Source organism: Phaenicophaeus curvirostris, chromosome 29 (genome assembly GCF_032191515.1).
Source record: "Phaenicophaeus curvirostris isolate KB17595 chromosome 29, BPBGC_Pcur_1.0, whole genome shotgun sequence".
Classification (NCBI taxonomy): domain Eukaryota; kingdom Metazoa; phylum Chordata; class Aves; order Cuculiformes; family Cuculidae; genus Phaenicophaeus; species Phaenicophaeus curvirostris.
In genome coordinates, this window is record NC_091420.1 from 3947553 (window position 1) to 3965289 (window position 17737).

Consider the following 17737-nt stretch of genomic DNA (forward strand, 5'->3'; position numbering starts at 1 on the left):
CCCAGTGCGGGGGGCACGCTCGTACCCCCTCAGCCCTGGCCGTGCAGCCTTGTGCCGGCACAGACACACTCAAACACCCCAGGGCACACTCACATCTGTCTGGGCACACTCAGACGGGCTTGAGCGTGCGTGTGGACACTTGCACACACCTGCGAGTCCTTGTTTGTGCTTGGAGACACCTGGGACCCTTGCTAACACCTGTGCACACTTGGGCACCCTCGGATACCACGTTCACATGCACTCGAGAACACTCAGACGTGCTTGTGTGACACACCCAGCAGGCACACTCACTCACGCGTGCACGCTCACACACGCTCGTGCCCTCTCACGAGGACTTGTGGGCATCCCTGTGCACACGTGCCCCCAGCGTGTCCTGCTCTCACGCTCGCGTTCACGCTTGCCGCCATGGGCTCCCACGGTCTCCGTGCGCACACACGTGTGCGCGGCGGGTGCCGGCGATGCCGCGGGGGCCGGGGCGTGGCACGGGGCCCACCCAGCCGCTCGGCGACGCCGCGCGAAGCGGCTCGGCCGGCACGTCCAGCCCAACCGGCCGGCACACATGCCACGGCTCGTGGGGGGCGCCCACCCCCGCGCCCCCCGGGGCTCCCCACCAGCCCCCCACGAACCCCGACTCTCCTAATTACCCCCCCACCAATTAAACAATTGCGGTGCCCCCCAGCTCCTGCGCGGCGGCCGCCTCGAACCAGGCCGTGCCTCAGTTTCCCCACGTGCCGTGGTGGGGCTGGGGGAGCCCGGGGGTCCCCGGGGGGCGCGGGGCGGGGGTCGGGGGGCATTGGGGGTGGCGAGCGGCCCCATCGCCGCGGGGCCCCCACCCAGCGGGGCGAGCGCGTGGGAACCCGCCGGGAACCGGCTCAACCGGATCCCCCACGCGGGGTCGGCGGCGCCCAACACGCGTGTGCACACGCACCGCCGGCCTCGCACCAGCGCGTGCACGCACCTACCTGCGCATCGAGGCGCGGGCACACGCCTGCCCTCGCACCGACACGTGTGCGCACGCACCTACCTTTGCACCAACACGCGTGCACGAGGGATGCGCTCCTGCACACGCGTGTGCGCTTGTGCCCCTTGGAGCACACGCAATACATGTGCATGAGGGGCACACGCGTGTGCACCTGTGCCCCTTGGGGACACCTGCACCTGCGTGTGCGCTCACACCCCCCCGACACCCACACACGTGTGCAAAGCAGGGTCACGTCCCCAGCCCCCCGTGCACACTTGTGCCCCTCAGATGCAGCCACACGCGTGTGCAGCCCCGGACACACGCACAGAGACCCCCCCCCCCAACGCGTGTGCCCCCCCCGCGCCGTGACGTCACTGCCCCCCCCCAGCCCGTTCCCACGGTTCCCAGCCAGTGGGGAAACTGAGGCACGGAGGGGGGGGGGGTATCGGGGCCCCCCCCCTGCTCTGCAGCCTCTAGAGGGGCTTGTGGGGGGGGCGGGGGGACCGTAATAGTTGGGGGGGGATAGGGGGGCACAGAGTAGCCCCCCCCCCCACTGCTGGGGGGCACCAGAGGCACCGTTCCCACGGTCCCCACCCCCAACCCCTTGGCTCCAAGTGGAGGGGGGTGGGGGGGGGCACGGACAGAGGGACACGCAGGTGCACGCGCGGACAGACAGCCAGACACAGGGACAGACAGACAGACACACGGACAGACACACAGACAGACACACAGACGCATGCACGGACGTGCGGACACGGACACACGGACACGCGCACAGACACACGGACGCGCAGGTGCACACACGGACAGACGGACACGCAGACACGGACGCGTGCGTACGGACACACGGACACGCGCACGGACACACGGACACGCGGACGCGCAGGTGCACGCACGGACAGACGGACGCTCGGGGACAGACGGACGCTCCCCCACGCGCGTTTGCGCCCCCGGGACCCCCCGTCCCGCTCGCCCCGGGGCCACCGGAGCCCCCACCCCCCCCCCAACCCGCGGGGCCACCGGCACCTCCGGTTTCCCACGCTCCCCTCCCCGGTCCCGGCGGGTCCTTACCGGAGGCGGCGAGCAGCAGCAGCGGCAGCAGCGGCAGCAGCGGGCGGGCGGTGGCCCCGGTCCGCATCCCGGGGGCCATGGGGGGGGGGGGCGGGGGGTCACGGAGCCGCGGGGACCCCGCCCCGCACCATCCGGGACGCACCGGGAGGCACCGGGACGCTCGGGGCCCCGCGTCCCGCCGGAGCGGGAGGCCCCGGCCCCGCGCCGGGGGGCGCCCGGCGGGGGTCCCGGGACCGCGCGCTCGGACCCCGGGCGGCCGCCGGCGGGCCCGGGACCCGACCGGGGCCCGAGACCGGGTCGCTCCGGTCCGCTCGCCAGCGGGGCCCGCGCCGCGCCGGCCCGGACCGGCCCGACGGTCCCCCTCCCGCCCGGCCCCGCCCCGGCCCCCGCCCCCCCCCCCGTCCGGTCCGGGCGGGGGCGGGCGGGGGCGGGGCCGGGAGCGACCGGTCGGGCCGGTCCGGGGAGGGGGCGGGGCCCGGGGCGGAGGGGGCGGGGCCCGGGGCGCGGAGGGGGCGGGGCTTGGCGGGGCGCGGCCACTGAGTGGTTAGAGCGGGTCCGAGGGGGCGTGGCCTGAGGAGGGGGCGTGGCCTGGAGCCGCGCGTGCTGTTGGGGGGCGTGGCTTTGCGAGGGGGCGTGGCCACGGGCCGGTCAAGCGGGTTCGGCGGGGGGGGCGTGGCTTTCGGGAGGGGGCGGGGCCTGCTCGGGCGGGGCCGGGCAGGGCGGGGCTGGGTGGGGTCCGGCCTTAAAGCGGCGATGGCGCCGTGGGGGCAGGTGGGGCCCACACGGGATTCCTCTCCCAAGTACCCACCCCCCTCCAGTCCAGTCTCCCATTAACCCCCCTGCCCTTCCCACCTGTCATACCTTCATCCGTCCCCCTGTCCCACCCAGTCCTCCATTAACCCCCTAATCCCCCCCCACTACCCCCCCCCCGAGTAGGACGCCACAAAAATCCCTGTTTGTCCCCAAATCTTGGAGCGAAGGAAGGGCCGGGGGGGCTGATGAGATCGGTCCCGCTAATCTGGGGACCCCAAATCCCACCGGACACCACAGGGCACTTTATTGGCACAGCAAGGGTTGGGGGAAGGGGCAAAAGAGGAGGGGAGGGCAACTCTGCAGAGACCGGGCACAACTCAGTGCAGCAGTGACCCCCCTGTCCCCCCCTGAGACCGGGCACAGCTCAGCACAGCAGTGATTGTTACCCCCACCCGACTCCTGTGGGAGGAGGATGGGGGCGAGGGGACCCCAGGGACCCCCCCGAGGCAGCGGGGCCCCTCAGGCACTCGTCTCTTCCGAGCTCTCCGGAGACTGGTCCTTGGCAGCAGCGCAGAGGTGGAAAAGCCCTGGGGGGCAGAGGAGGCTGTGGGGCACGGGGGTGCTCGCTGTGGGTATGGGGGGCCCCTCACTGCCCCCCGCCCTGGGGGAGCCCTCGGCACACGGCCAGGAACAGCTCGGCCTGCAGAGCCCGGGCACAGCTCGGTGCAGCGGTGACCCCCATGTCCCCCCCGAGACCGGGCACAGCTCAGTGCAGCGGTGACCCCCATGTCCCCCCCTGAGACCAGGCACAGCTCGGTGTAGCAGTGATGAGGCCCCTCTACCTGCAGAGCTGGTGAGGACGACGGCGACCCAGCCCAAGATGTAGGACCAGGAGAAGCGCCAGGCGGCGTGTGCCGGTGCCAGGAGGCTCCGTGCGGTGCCCGTGTACAACCCCAGCGCCAGCAGCGCCAGCAGCCCTGCGGGAAGAGGACACGGGTCAGCAGCTCTGGCTGGGACAGCCTGCAGAGACCAGCACAGCTCAGCACAGCAGTGACCGGCACAGCTCAGCCTGCAGTGACCAGCACAGCTCAGCACAGCAGTGACCGGCACAGCTCAGCACAGCAGTGACCGGCACAGCAGTGACCAGCACAGCTCAGCCTGCAGTGACCAGCACAGCTCAGCACAGCAGTGACCAGCACAGCAGAGACCAGCACAGCTCAGCACAGCAGTGACCGGCACAGCAGTGACCAGCACAGCTCAGCACAGCAGTGACCAGCACAGCTCAGCCTGCAGTGACCAGCACAGCTCAGCGCAGCAGTGACCAGCACAGCAGTGACCGGCACAGCTCAGCCTGCAGTGACCGGCACAGCTCAGCACAGCAGTGACCAGCACAGCTCAGCACAGCAGTGACCGGCACAGCAGTGACCAGCACAGCTCAGCCTGCAGTGACCAGTACAGCTCAGCACAGCAGTGACCAGCACAGCAGTGACCGGCACAGCTCAGCGCAGCAGTGACCAGCACAGCTCAGCACAGCAGTGACCAGCACAGCTCAGCCTGCAGTGACCAGTACAGCTCAGCACAGCAGTGACCAGCACAGCAGTGACCGGCACAGCTCAGCGCAGCAGTGACCAGCACAGCTCAGCACAGCAGTGACCAGCACAGCTCAGTGCAGCAGTGACCAGCACAGCTCAGCACAGCAGTGACCAGCGCAGCAGTGACCAGCACAGCTCAGCACAGCAGTGACCGGCACAGCAGTGACCAGCACAGCTCAGCCTGCAGTGACCAGTACAGCTCAGCACAGCAGTGACCAGCACAGCAGTGACCGGCACAGCTCAGCGCAGCAGTGACCAGCACAGCTCAGCACAGCAGTGACCAGCACAGCTCAGTGCAGCAGTGACCAGCACAGCTCAGCACAGCAGTGACCAGCGCAGCAGTGACCAGCACAGCTCAGCACAGCAGTGACCAGCACAGCAGTGACCGGCACAGCTCAGCGCAGCAGTGACCGGCACAGCTCAGCGCAGCAGTGACCGGCACAGCTCAGCGCAGCAGTGCCTCCCCACGCCGCTGTCCCCACGTACCAGCCAGGAGCAGGGCGATGCCGGCCGCACGGGCTCGCACCCGCCAACACGAGCTGGCCACGACAGAGACCCCCAAGGTGAGGCCGACGGCAGCGGAGAGCACCGAGAGCACCATCAGCACCCGAGTGGCCTCCCATAGTGCTGGGGGGGACAACAACGGCTGTTGGGGACACCTGGGGGGACACGGGACCCCAGACGGCTGCCCAGAGCAATGCCCCCACCACGCAGAGGCCACACACAACTCATCACAGCAGTGTCCCCGTCCCCGTGCAGAGCCCTGGCACAGCTCGTCACAGCAGTGTCCCCAACCCCACACAGAGGCCACACGCAGCTCGTCACAGCAGTGTCCCCATACCGTACCGTACCTGGGGTGCCGGGGTGGGGGTGGCAGAGCCCCCCCTGGCAGCGTCGCCACAGCCCGAGGCTGTCGGGGTCACGGGGCGCCCGTTGTGTCACCCAGAAGTCGGTGACGGTGGCGGCCAGGAGCAGCGCCAGCCCGGAGGCCCCACAGAGCAGCCCCCCGGCCGCCGGCATCCCTGCAGGGGACAGAGGGGACACGCCTGGGGACAGCGATGGGGGACATGGGGGGACCCAGGGGTGGCACTGCCAGGGGACAAAGGGGACACCCATGAGGACATCTCTGGGGGCATGGGGACACTCAGGGGTGACATGCACAGAGGATGCAGGGGACACCCATGGGGACATCTCTAGGGGACGTGGGGGTACCCAGGGGTGGCACTGCTGGGGGACAGAGGGGACACCCACGGGTGACATCCCCAGGGGACACGGGGGTGGCATCTCTGGGGACATCCATGGGGACATGTGGGGACGCAGGGGTGTGGCAGCTCAGGGGGTGCAGGGACACAGCCAGGTGGGGACAGGGACCCCCCCCCACTCACCTGCCTTCAGTGCCCGCCAGCCGGGTGGCCCATGGCCACTGTCCCTGGGTCCCCCGGTCTGTGTCCCCAGGGAGGGGACAGCGGGGCGTGTGGCGCAGCCTTTGTTGGGGACACAAAGCCGGGAAGGCTCTGGGTGCTGCTGTCACCCGCCTGCTGACGCGGCCAAACCCTTGTCCCCAGCACTGTCCCCTCCCTGGTGGCACCGCGGGCAGCGGGGGACACCGACAGGGTCCCCTCAGGGACAGCGGGGATGTCACCATGGGCATGAGGGACATGGCAGGGGGACCTTGGGGACCCTCACCCACCTGTGGGAAAGGGGACACTGCAGGGGGACACTGGGGACCCTCACCCCCCTATGGCCATGGGGGACATTGGACACCAGGGATGGTGACAAGTGACACAGGACACAACCCCCCCCGGACCTGGGGTGTCATTGTCACCCATGTGTCCCACTCAGTGTGTCCCCATCACTGTCCCCACTGCTGGAGGATGCTCAGGGGCGTCCTCAGAGGTCACTGTCACCCCCATGTCCCACTCGGGGTGCCCCCATCACTCCCGTGTCCCACCCAAGGGGGTCACTGTCACCCCCATGTCCCATCCCTGTGTCCCACCATGGTCTCCACTGCTGGAGGATGCTCAGGGGTGTCCCTGGAGGTCACTGTCACCCCCATGTCCCACCACGCCTGGAGCCTGAGTGCTGTCTCATGCCCTTTATTGGTTGGGGGGACCCCAAGGGACCCCCCATTCCCCCCTCCCCCCCCTCAGTCCTCCAGGTTGCGGAACGCCGCCTGCATCTCCTCGTTGAGCTGCGCGAAGGCCGCCGTGATGTTGGCTTCACCGTCCTTCAGCGGGTCCTGGGGACACGGGGGACAAGGTGGCATCACCCCCAGCTCCATGGGGGTCACAGCCCCCCCCCCCACCCCGTTCTTCCCCTGTCCCCCCACCTTGAACTTCATGGCGCTCAGCTTGTAGAGCACGTCCCCCAGGCTCTCGCGGATGGTGGCCCAGGTGACGCGGCGCTCGCCGGCCGCGGTGGCCTCCACGGCGTGCCGGGCCAGCTCATAGAAGGTGACCATGTTCTGCAGCATCCCCACCGTCTTGTAGAAGGGGCAGAACCTGCGGGGTGGAGGGGGGCGGTCAGGGGGTGTCGGGGCGCGGGGACGGGGGGCAGCGGGGGGTACCTGTCGTAGGACGAGTAGCCGTTCTGCTGGAGGAAGTCGTCCTTGAGGAGCTTGGCCACCTCCAGGGTCACCTTGTCAGCCTCGGCCAGAGACGCCTGCGGGGGGACAGGTCGAGGTGCCCTTACCCCCCGCCCCATCCCTGTCCTGCGCCCCGTCCCATCATGGCCCCATCTCCACCCTGTGCTGTATCCCACACCGCCACCACACCCCATCCCCTACTCCTGGTCTCAACCCCCTCTATCCTCATCCCCTCCGATAAACCTTCTCCCCGATCCCCCATCCCAGATTCCCTCTCTCCCATCCCATCATCTCCATCTCCATCATCTCCAGCTCTTCCACCCCATCCCATCCCATCCCATCCCACCCCATCCCACCCCATCCCACCCCATCCCATCCCATCCATCCCACCCCATCCCATCCCATCCATCCCATCCCATCCCTATCTCCATCCCATCCCACCCCATCCCATCCCATCCCATCCCATCCCATCCCATCCCTATCTCCATCCCATCCCACCCCATCCCATCCCATCCCATCCCATCCCATCCCATCCCATCCCATCCCATCCCATCCCATCCCATCCCATCCATCCCATCCCATCCCATCCCTATCTCCATCCCATCCCACCCCATCCCATCCCACCCCATCCCATCCCATCCCATCCCATCCCAATCTCCCATCCCTCCATCCCACATGCCCCTCACCCCCCGTGCCCCCCTCCCACCTTCCCCACGAGCTGGACGATCTCCGCCAGCTCCTCCTCGTCCTGCAGGATCTCCCGGGCCTTGCGGCGCAGGGCGGGGAACTCGGGGTGCAGGCGCTCGTAATGGGGCTCCAGCGCCCGCACGTAGCGGCTGTAGCTGATCAGCCAGTTCAGCGACGGGAAATGCTTGCGCTGCGCCAGCTTCTTGTCCAGCCCCCAGAACACCTGGGGGGGCAGCAGGGTCAGGGGGACACGGGGGGACACGGGGGGACATGGGGGGACATGGGGGGCTGGGGGACATGGGGGACATGTGGGGCTGGGGGATATGGGGGGACACGTGGGACATGGGTGGTCAGGGGAGGCTGGGGGACAGGGGGGACATGGGAGGACAAGGAGGGGTCAGGGGGACATGGGGGAACATGGGGGGCTGGGGGATATGGGGGTGTTCGGGGATATGGGGGGACACGGGGGACGTGGAATCGCAGAATCATTGGGTTGGAAAAGACATGGATCATCGAGTCCAACCGTTCCGGGGGGACGTGAGAGGACTCAGGGGTGATGGGGGATCTGGGGGGGGGGCTCTGCTGGGTCTGGGGGATCTGGGGGGGGGGTCTGTGCTGGATCTGGGGGGGCTCTGCTGGATTTGGGGGGCTCTGCTGGATCGGGGAGGCTCTGCTGGATTGGGGGGGCTCTGTTGGGTCGGGGGGGCTCTGCTGGATCTGGGGGGCTCTGTGCTGGATCTGGGGGTCTCTGCTGGATCGGGGGGGCTCTGGGTGGGGCTCTGCTGGATCGGGGGGGCTCTGTTGGGTCGGAGGGGCTCTGCTGCATCTGGGGGGCTCTGTGCTGGATCTGGGGGGCTCTGCTGGGTCTGGGGTCCCCCCACACCCCCTCACCTGCACGATGCCCAGCGTGGCCGAGGTGACGGGGTCCGAGAAGTCACCTCCGGGCGGGGAGACGCTGCGGGGACAGGCGGCTCGGGAGGTGCCCGGGTGGGGGCCCCACCTGTGTGTGTCCCCCCCCCCAGCCCTCGAGGACCCCCCCATACTCACGCCCCGACGATGCTGACGCTGCCCTCGCGCACGGGGGACCCCAAGCACCTCGCTCGCCCCGCGCGCTCGTAGAAGGAGGCCAAGCGGGCGCCCAGGTACGCGGGGTACCCGCTGTCTGCGGGGAGGGGGGGTCAGGGCCGCGGAGACCCCCCTGATCCGCCCTGGGGGTTGGGGGGGGGGGCTGGATTGGGGGGCCGGGGTGGGGGGGGTCCTCACCCGCTGGCATCTCCGCCAGGCGCCCCGAGATCTCGCGCAGCGCCTCGGCCCAGCGCGACGTCGAGTCGGCCATCATGCTGACGTGCAGCCCCATGTCGCGGAAATACTCGGAGAGCGTGATGCCTGCGCGGGCAGCGCACGGGGCTCGCACGGGGCTCGCACGGCCCTCGCACGCTCGGTATCACAGCCTCGCACGGGGCTCACATGCTCAGCATCGCGGCCCTTGCACATGGCTTCACATACTCGGCATCGCAGCCCTTGCACGGGGCTTGCACGCTCAGCATCGCAGCCCTTGCACGTGGCTCACACGCTCAGCGTCGCAGCCCTTGCATGCAGCTCGCACACTCAGCATTGCAACCCTCGCACGCGGCTCACACGCTTGGCCTGCAGCTCACGTGCAGCTGGCACGCTCAGCATCGCAGCCCTCACACGTGGCTCGCACACACAGCATTGCAGCCCTCGCACATGGCTCACACGCTCAGCATTGTGGTCCTTGCACATGGCTCACATGCTCGGCCCACAGCTCACATGCAGCTGGCATGCTCGGCATCGCAGCCCTCGCATGTGGCTTGCACACTCGGCACGCAGCTCACATGCAGCTGGCACACTCAGCATCGCAGCCCTTGCACGCTCGGCATCGCCACCCTCGCACACAGCTCACACTCAGCATCACAGCCCTCACACACGGCTTGCACGCTCGCCATCGTGGACCTCGCACGTGGCTCACACACTTGCACGCAGCTCACGCGCTCGGCATAGCCCCCTTGCTCGCTCGGCGCACGCTCCAGCACGCTCCCCATCACCCATCCTTGCACGCCCGCCGTGCCCGCGTGGCCTCACCGGTGTAGATGGAGGCCTCGCGGGCAGCCACCGGCATGTTGGAGGTGTTGGCCACCAGCGTCGTGCGCTTCATGATGGTCTCGGTCCTCCCGTCCACCTCCATGGTCAGCTGGGACACGGCGTCACCGTCACCGTCCAGGCCACCAGCCCGCATCCCCGCGTCCCCCACGTCCCCGCGTCCCCACGTCCCCACCTCGGGGAAGTCCCGCAGGACCTCGGACATCTCGTTGCCGCGCTCGCCGCAGCCCACGTAGACGATGATGTCGCTGTTGGAGTACTTGGACAGGGACTGGGAGATGACGGTCTTGCCACAGCCGAAGGCGCCCGGGATGGCCGTGGTGCCACCCTGCACGCACCTGGGCATGGGGACGTGTGGGGACGGCTGTGGGCGGGGGCTGCAGTCCCCAACGCTGCCCCGCTGCATCCCCACCGAGGCGGCAGGGACCCCTGGCCCTGTCTCCATCCCTGTCCCCATCCCCATCCCCATCCCTGTCCCCCACAGGGACTCTCTGGAGTGAGTGTGACGCCCCCATTGTCACCCTCAGTCCCCTCCCCAGCCCCTTTTTGCCCTGCTAGGACTGTCCCCACCCCTGTCCCCATCCCTGCCTCTAATTCCCATCTCCGTCTCCCCTGTCCCCATCCCTTCTCCCTGTCCCCATCCCCGTCCCTACGGGAAGAGGGCGTCCAGCACGCGCTGCCCGGTCAGCAGCGGGTGGTTTGCCGGCAGCTTCTCGGCCACGGGCCGGCTCTGCCGCACGGGCCAGACCTGCAGCATCGTCAGCTTCTCCGCGCTGCCCTGGAAGTCCAGCTCCAGCACCACGTCCTGCGGGGACAGGGGATCCCGGTCCCCACCGCCCATCACACATCGCTCCACCACCCAGCACCGCATCACCCACCGCCCCATCGCCCATCATCTCATCTCAATGTGACCCCATCACCCACCACCCATCAACCCATCACGCTGTGACCCCATCACCCACCACCCATCACCTCTGTCTCCCATCATCCCACCACCCTGGTACCCACCACCCATTGCCCTTCATCCCATTCTATTTTCTCCCCATCATCCATCAACCCACCACCCATCACCCTCATTCCCCATCACCTCATGATCCATCACCTCATCACCCATAACCCTGATGCCCCACAACCCACCACTCATGACCCTGATGTCCCACCAACCCATGACCCTGATGTCCCATCACCCATGACCCTGATGTCCCATCACCCTGATGTCCCACCACCCTGATGTCCCACCACTCACCACCCATGACCCTGATGTCCCAGCACCCTGATGTCCCACCACCCACCACCCATGACCCTGATGTCCCAGCACCCTCACGCCCTCACCGAGACGCTGTAGTGCCCGGGGGGTGCGATGTAGGTGACGGTGCCTCGGCTGCGCGGTGGCACCATGATCTTGTGCTGGATGAGCGAGTTCTCGGCCACCGTGCCGTAGACGTCGCCGCCGGTGAGGTGGCTCCCAACCTGAGGAGGGGCGGCCGTGAGAATGAGGGACCCCGAGGGGGACGGAACGGGGGGTCCCCACGCGCCCCAGGAGCCCACGCACCCGCACGGCCTGGCTGGGGGCGAAGTCCCAGGTGAGGTGCCGGGGCAGCGCCGGGACGTTGGTGCCGCGCGGGATGTAGATGCTGCTGGTGAGGTGGGCGATGTCGCGCAGCGGCCGCTGGATCCCGTCGAAGATGGAGCCCAGGATGCCGGGGCCGAGCTCCACCGAGAGCGGCTGCCCCGTGCGCAGCACCGGGTCCCCCACGCGAACCCCCGCTGCCCCCGCTCAGGAAAGGAACCCGCACCGGAGAGGGGACAGGGGGACATGGGGACAGGGGGGATGGGGACAATGGGGCAGGACAGGGGGATGTGGGGACAGGAGAGATGGGGATAATGGGGCAGGATGGGGGACGTGGGGACAGGAGGGATGGGGATGATGGGGCAGGATGGGGGACACGGGGACAGGGGGGATGGGGACGATGGGGCAGGATGGGGGACACGGGGACAGGGGGGATGGGGACGATGGGGCAGGACAGGGGACATGGGGACAGGGGGGATGGGGACGATGGGGCAGGATGGGGGACATGGGGACAGGGGGGATGGGGACGATGGGGCAGGACAGGGGGATGTGGGGACAGGAAGGATGGGGACGATGGGGCAGGACAGGGGACATGGGGACAGGGGGGATGGGGACGATGGGGCAGGACAGGGGACATGGGGACAGGAAGGATGGGGACAATGGGGCAGGACAAGGGGACACGGGGACAGGAGGGATGGGGACGATGGGGCAGGATGGGGGACGTGGGGACAGGAGGGATGGGGACGATGGGGCAGGATGGGGGACAGGAGGGACACGGGGGCTGAGGGGGATGAGGAAGGATTAGGGGGACACAGGGGACAGGACGGGGTGAGAAGGCAGGGTGAGGGGGACAGGGGGGACAGGGAGGAGGGGACAGCTGGGGACAGCGGGGACAGTGTGCAGGATACAGGTCTCCTCGTAGACCTGCAGCGTGGCCATGTCCCCCTCCAGGCGGATGATCTCCCCCACCAGCTCCGCGTGTCCCACGCGCACCAGCTCGTACATGGCTGCCCCCGCCATGCGGGTGGCCGTCACCACTGCGGGGCGGCCAGTGTCACCCCAGCACAGCCACCGTCACCCTGACCTGGCCAGTGTCACCTCAGCATGGCCACTGCCACCTCAACCCAGCCACCGTCACCCTCTCATGGCCAATGTCACCCTCATACAGCCACCACCTGCATCCCCAACCTTCCCCGGCCCCACCTTCCCTTGTCCCCAACCCTGTCCCCCACCCATGTCCCCAACCCCTGTCCCCCCACTTCCCAAGCCCCCCCGCCCCCCCTCCCCATCCCCAACCCTGTTAGCCCCTTCTCTCCCTGTCCCCAACCTTTGCTGTCCACCACCCTGCCCCTCCCTGGGGTCCCCACGACTTTCCCCCATGTCCCCTCCAACTCTGTCCCCCCATCCCTCACCCGGTCCCCAACTTTTGCTGTCCCCAACCCTGTCCCCCACCCCTAACCCTGTCCTCCCATCTCCCATCACCAACCTTTGCTGTCCCCAACCCTGTTGTCCCCATCTCCCTCATCCCCAACCTCTGCTGTCCCCAACCCCATCCCCTTTGTCCCCAGTCCTGTCCCCCATCTCCCCATCCCCAACTTTTATTGTCCCCAACCCCTGTCCCCGCCGTGTCCCCCCCAGTACCGGGCCCCGAGACGCCGTGGACGGCTCCCAGCATGGCCTCGTGCTCGGCCTCCGCCAGCCGCGTCCCCCCGGCCCCCGCCATGGCCCCTGCTGTCCCTGCTGTCCCCACTGTCCCCTCGTTATATGGGGCCGCGGCGGTGACGCGCGGGCGGGGGCCGTTTACAGTCAACACGCGCCGGCGTGTGCCAGCACACGCCGGGCAGCGCCGGGACACGCCTGGCTTGGGGACACGGGGACAGGGACACAAGGACGGTCACACACGTCCTCCCCGTGGCCACCACCGCGTCCCCCCACCCCTGGCTCCCAGTGGCGCAGCCAGGGGTCCCCGTGTCCCGTGTCCCCTTCCTGGGGTTTGGGGTCCCCCCCAGAGTTCCAGGGGGTGACAGGAGGGATGGGGGGACAGCAGGAGGGGACAGAGAGGTGACAGGGAGGTGACTTGGGGACAAGGGAGGTCGGGGAGCTCAGCAGGGTGACAGCACTGGCCCCCCTTGCGGCTTTTTCAGTAGCCACACCAAGAATCCAGTGGCCAAGCCCAGCCCCAAGCTGCCCGGCCACCAAGTGTCACCTCCCTCCATCAACGGGGACAGCGGAGGAGCCACCTCGGCAGGGGCTACACCCCCTTTTCCTGCCCCCCCGCCCCCCGATGAAGCAGCAGCCACTCAGCAAAGTGACTGAAACCAGTTTAATTTAACAAAAAAAAGAGAAGGAGGGGGAGCAGCAAACAGTAAATAACCGGGGGGGGGACACGAGGGGGGGTCAGGAGACCAGGACGCCGGCGCTGCCGCCCTTGGGCCCCCCCTCGGCCCCCTCTTTCGGGGGGTGTTTGGGGTCCTCTTCACCCACCAGGCGGATGTTGTGCTGCTCGCGGAACTCGCTCAGCTCCCGGCCCTTCGCCTGCAGCTGCCGCGACAGCGACTCCGTGATCTTCGTGATCTGGGGGGGCGGGAAGAAAATGGGGAGGATAAGGGGGGGTCAGCAATGGGGTCCTGGAAGCGGGGGGAGAATTCAGGGGTGTCAGAGGAGTAAGCTGGGAATCCAGGGGCTCCCAGGAGATCCTGACAGGAATCCCAGCATCCCGGGAGAAAACAAGGAGTCCTGGGGGAAATTCGGGGGTGCCGAAGGGAAGCCAAGGGTCCTGGGGGGGCGCCCAGCAGGAGTGTGGGGGTCCTGGGGGGTGTCCACGGGGATCTGGAGAGTCCTGGGCTGGAATCCAGGGGTCCCTGGGTGTTCCCAGGGGGAATCCAGGAGGACCCCAGGGGCGCTGGGGGGCGCGCTGGGGGGCACGCAGGGGTCTCAGCAGGAACGGGGAGGTCCTTGGTGGGGGCAAATCCAGGGGGATGTTCAGGGGCCGGGGGCTCTCCGTGGGGCAATATGGGGGCTCTGGGCTGTCCCAGCGGGGAAATCCAGGGGGTCAGGGGGAAGTCTCGACCCCCCCCACCCAGCACCTGCTCCTTGTTGCTCTCCAGCGCTGGCAGCACCTCCTTCACCGTGTGCTCCACCAAGACGCCCCCCACCATCCGGAAACACTTCCGCGTGGGATCCGCCTCCCGCAGGGTCTCGATCACCAGGCTGTGAGGAGGAGGAGGAGGAGGTGGGGGTGAGGGGATGAAGGCCCCCCCCACCCCCAGGGTTCCCCCCTGCCCCGTTCCCACCTGTGCTCGTTCAGGTCCAGCTCCAGCTCCGCCACCTTCGAGGCCAGGATGCGCTGCTCCTGCCGCAGCTGGTTGAACCGCGCCACCACCTGCGGCGACAGCGACGGCGATGGGACCCCCCCAGGGGCAACAGGGACCCCCCCAGGGGCAAAGGGCCCCCCCAGGGGCAAAGGGACTGCCCGGGACCCCCCAGTGTCCACTGCCCCCCTCACAGGGCCCAGTGCCTGCTCCGTGCCCCCTCTCTAGTAACAAGGTGCTGCCTGGGGACCCCCCCAACACCTGAGCCCCCCCCCATGTATCCAGGACTTCCCCCTCTCATTGCCCAGCCCCCCCCAGGTACCCAGGAACCCCCACTCCCAGCGCCTAGTCCCCTCGCCCAGCACCCAGGAGCCCTCCCCCCTATCTGAGCCCCCTCCCCAGCCTCTGCCCACCCCCCCGGCAATGCTCAGCTCCCTCCCCCAGCACCCAGGAGCCCTCCCCCCTATCTGAGCCCCCTCCCCAGCCTCTGTCCCCCCCCCCGCAATGCTCAGCCCCCTCCCCTAGCACCCAGGAGCCCTCCCCTCTATCTGAGCCCCCTCCCCAGCCTCTGCCCCCCCCCCCCGCAATGCTCAGCCCCCTCCCCTAGCGCCTAGGACCCCCCCGTTCATTGTCCAGACCCCCACAAGTAGCCAGACCCCCCCCCCCGGGACCTGCTCGGCCACCAGGCCCCTCCCGGCCGCCGCCGCACGCCCCTTCCCGCCGTCCGCCATGTTCCCGCCCCCCCTACCCCGACCCGCGCCGCTTCCGGCGCAGACCGGAAACGGGGGGCTCACCCCCCCCAACTCCGCCGCTGCCCGAGCACCATCTTTGCTGCGGGCACCGTGAAGCGGGCGAGGCGCCATCTTGGGAGAGGGCGGAGTGGGGAGGCGCCATCTTTGAAGAGGGCGGCGTGAAGCGGGGGCGGCGCCATCTTTGCTGCGGGCGAGACTTTGCCCGTGTCCCCTCGGTGCCGCCGGAGGGGAATGTACGCGGATGGGGAGTGGGAAAAGGGGGGGCCTGGGAAAATGGGGCGGTTTTGGGGGGTGCCGAGGCAGTTTGAGGGGGCTGGGGCAGTTTTGGGGAGGCTGGGGGCAGTTGGAGGGGGCTGGGGGCAGTTGGGGGGGCTAGGAGCAGTTTGAGGAGGCTGGGGGCAGTTTTGGGGGGGCTGGGGCAGTTTGAGGAGGCTGGAGCAGTTTTGGGGGATGCTGAGGCAGTTTTGGGGAGGCTGGGGGCAGTTTTGAGGGGGCTAGGAGCAGTTTGAGGAGGCTGGGGGCAGTTTTGGGGGGGCTGGGGGCAGTTTGAGGAGGCTGGGGGCAGTTTGGGGGGGGGCTGGGGGCAGTTGGGGGCCATGTGCCCTCCCCCCCTCCCACCCCGGGTCTCCCCAGGCTGCGGGCGCTGTCTCGAACCCCCCTGTGCCCCCCGAGAGGCCCGTGCAGCTCCGTGACCCCAGGGTATGTGGGGGGGGGGGCAGTGCTGGCCACAGGGGGGGCTGGTGGTGGCCCTGGGTGGCTACTGGTGGCCCTGGTGACGCCCGCTCTGCGCCGCAGCTCCTCGATGGCGGCCGTGGCGCCGCTGAAGCCGCTGGTGGCCGTGGCCCAGGTGACCTCGACACCAGACAAGGAGCAGAACTTCGCGGCGTGCGCGGGGCTGGTGCGCGAGGCGGCTCAGCGCGGCGCCGGCCTCGTCTTCCTCCCCGAAGCCTTCGACTTCATCGGCCGCGACACCGCGCAGACGCTCAGCATGGCCGAGCCCCTCGACGGGGACCTCATGGGCCGCTACGCCCGGCTCGCCAGGTACCGGCAGCACCGGAGCGACGCGGGGTCCCCGTTCCCGGTGGCGCCGCGGTGACTCCGGGTCGCGCTCCGCAGGGACTGCGGCGTTTGGCTCTCGCTGGGCGGCTTCCACGAGCGCGGCCACGACTGGGCCACCACCCAGCGCATCTACAACTGCCACGCGGTGCTGGACCACGACGGTGAGAGCCACAGCAGCGCCCCCGAGCCCCTCCGACACCCCCAGATCCCACTGACATCCCCACCAATTCCTGCTCCCCAACAACGTCCCTGGTCCCCTCTGATGTCCCCACTCCCTACGAATGTCCCCCGTCTCCATTCATGTCCCCTGGCACCCAGGTCGCCTCGTGGCCGCCTACCGCAAGGCCCACTTGTGCGACGTGGAGCTCGAGGGCCGCGTCTCCATGAGGGAGAGCAGCTTCACCAACCCCGGCCCCGAGCTGGTGGCCCCGGTGCCCACGCCCGCGGGGAAGGTAACGGGCGGCCCTGGGGGTCCCTGCGAGGCGGAGGCGCCCCCGGCCCTGACACCGCGTCCCCTCCGCGTCCCCGCCAGCTCGGCCTCTCCGTCTGCTACGACCTGCGCTTCCCCGAGCTCTCGCTGGCGCTGCGGCGCGCGGGCGCCGAGATCCTCACCTTCCCCTCGGCCTTCACCGTCCCCACCGGCTCGGCCCACTGGGAGGTGAGCGCGGCGCTGCGGGCGCCTCGGAGCGGGGCTGAGCCCTCGCCCGACCCCGCCAGCGGCCCAGAGGGGCAGATTTTAAGATATAAAAGCCTTTTTTAGGGGGTATTTAAGGGAAACGAGCCCCCCCCAGCCCACTCTGTGCCCCGTTAACATTCCTGGGCGCTGCGATCCGGCGATGCCGTGTTCCCGGCAGGTGCTGCTGCGGGCTCGCGCCATCGAGACCCAGTGCTACGTGGTGGCGGCCGCCCAGACCGGGCAGAACCACGAGCGCCGCGTCTCCTACGGCCACGCGCTGGTGGTCGATCCCTGGGGCGCCGTGGTGGCACAGTGCCGCGAGGGGCCCGGGCTTTGCTACGCCGAGATCGACCTCCAGTACCTGCACCGCGTCCGCCGGGAGATCCCGGTGTTTGGCCACCGCCGGCACGACCTCTACGGCATCGTGGAGGCCGCGGGGCTGGCGCCGGCACCGTGAGCCCCTCCAAGGTGACAAGGAATCCAGAGCAGGACCCGTTTCCGACTTTTTCTCCCCCAAATCCAGCAGCTCTGCGCTCGCCGTGGCGCCGCCGGGAAGGTCCCCACGCTTTCTCCGTGCCGGGTTTTCCGGGCGCAAGGAAG

General features: G+C 69.0%; 4 protein-coding genes across 5 annotated transcripts; 1 reads left to right on the plus strand and 3 right to left on the minus strand.

The window, feature by feature from the left end:
• Window positions 1-3304: 3304 nt before the first annotated feature.
• LOC138732173 (lens fiber membrane intrinsic protein-like) lies at window positions 3305-5673 on the minus strand. The gene is given in 6 exon segments (XM_069878598.1): window positions 3305-3372; window positions 3628-3762; window positions 4864-5004; window positions 5229-5451; window positions 5453-5501; window positions 5603-5673. Coding segments are annotated over 6 exon segments (687 nt in total).
• Window positions 5674-6523: 850 nt separating this feature from the next.
• On the minus strand, window positions 6524-13062 carry LOC138732021 (V-type proton ATPase catalytic subunit A-like). Its single transcript, XM_069878362.1, has 14 exons — window positions 12981-13062; window positions 12248-12376; window positions 11322-11536; window positions 11102-11239; window positions 10423-10574; window positions 9945-10107; window positions 9752-9860; window positions 8912-9034; window positions 8696-8810; window positions 8540-8603; window positions 7668-7871; window positions 6944-7038; window positions 6707-6878; window positions 6524-6616 (listed from the first exon to the last, which is right to left on the minus strand). Exons 1-14 carry the CDS (start codon window positions 13060-13062, stop codon window positions 6524-6526), a joined length of 1854 nt encoding a protein of 617 aa, XP_069734463.1.
• Window positions 13063-13648: 586 nt separating this feature from the next.
• Window positions 13649-15405, minus strand: PFDN2 (prefoldin subunit 2). Its single transcript, XM_069878594.1, has 4 exons — window positions 15322-15405; window positions 14633-14721; window positions 14426-14549; window positions 13649-13913 (listed from the first exon to the last, which is right to left on the minus strand). Exons 1-4 carry the CDS (start codon window positions 15379-15381, stop codon window positions 13737-13739), a joined length of 450 nt encoding a protein of 149 aa, XP_069734695.1. The 5' UTR covers window positions 15382-15405; the 3' UTR covers window positions 13649-13736.
• A 194-nt stretch (window positions 15406-15599) lies between these two features.
• NIT1 (nitrilase 1) lies at window positions 15600-17693 on the plus strand. Of its 2 annotated transcripts, XM_069878591.1 has the most exons (7): window positions 15600-15635; window positions 16036-16101; window positions 16198-16443; window positions 16519-16622; window positions 16780-16913; window positions 16994-17119; window positions 17316-17693. In XM_069878591.1, coding segments are annotated over exons 1-7 (957 nt in total). In that variant the 5' UTR covers window positions 15600-15633; the 3' UTR covers window positions 17595-17693. The 2 variants fall into 2 exon arrangements, with proteins under 2 accessions (XP_069734692.1, XP_069734693.1); XM_069878592.1 differs by lacking the exon at window positions 16036-16101 and having other exon boundaries at window positions 15601-15635.
• The last annotated feature ends 44 nt before the right edge of the window (window positions 17694-17737 follow it).

Excerpts from the sequence above, each read along its gene's own strand:
- LOC138732021 (XM_069878362.1), bottom strand. The coding sequence starts at position 13,062 with ATGGCGGGGGCCGGGGGGACGCGGCTGGCGGAGGCCGAGCACGAGGCC. Across the intron at positions 9,035-9,751 it reads CGAGGCCTCCATCTACACCG|GCATCACGCTCTCCGAGTAT; the intron begins GTGAGGCCACGC and ends CTGCCCGCGCAG. Across the intron at positions 6,617-6,706 it reads TGAGCGCCATGAAGTTCAAG|GACCCGCTGAAGGACGGTGA; the intron begins GTGGGGGGACAG and ends CCGTGTCCCCAG.
- PFDN2 (XM_069878594.1), bottom strand. The coding sequence starts at position 15,381 with ATGGCGGACGGCGGGAAGGGGCGTGCGGCGGCGGCCGGGAGGGGCCTG. Across the intron at positions 14,722-15,321 it reads GGGGCCTGGTGGCCGAGCAG|GTGGTGGCGCGGTTCAACCA; the intron begins GTCCCGGGGGGG and ends CTGTCGCCGCAG. Across the intron at positions 13,914-14,425 it reads TGGAGAGCAACAAGGAGCAG|ATCACGAAGATCACGGAGTC; the intron begins GTGCTGGGTGGG and ends CCGCCCCCCCAG.
- NIT1 (XM_069878591.1), top strand. Across the intron at positions 16,102-16,197 it reads TGCAGCTCCGTGACCCCAGG|CTCCTCGATGGCGGCCGTGG; the intron begins GTATGTGGGGGG and ends TCTGCGCCGCAG. Across the intron at positions 16,623-16,779 it reads CGCGGTGCTGGACCACGACG|GTCGCCTCGTGGCCGCCTAC; the intron begins GTGAGAGCCACA and ends CCTGGCACCCAG.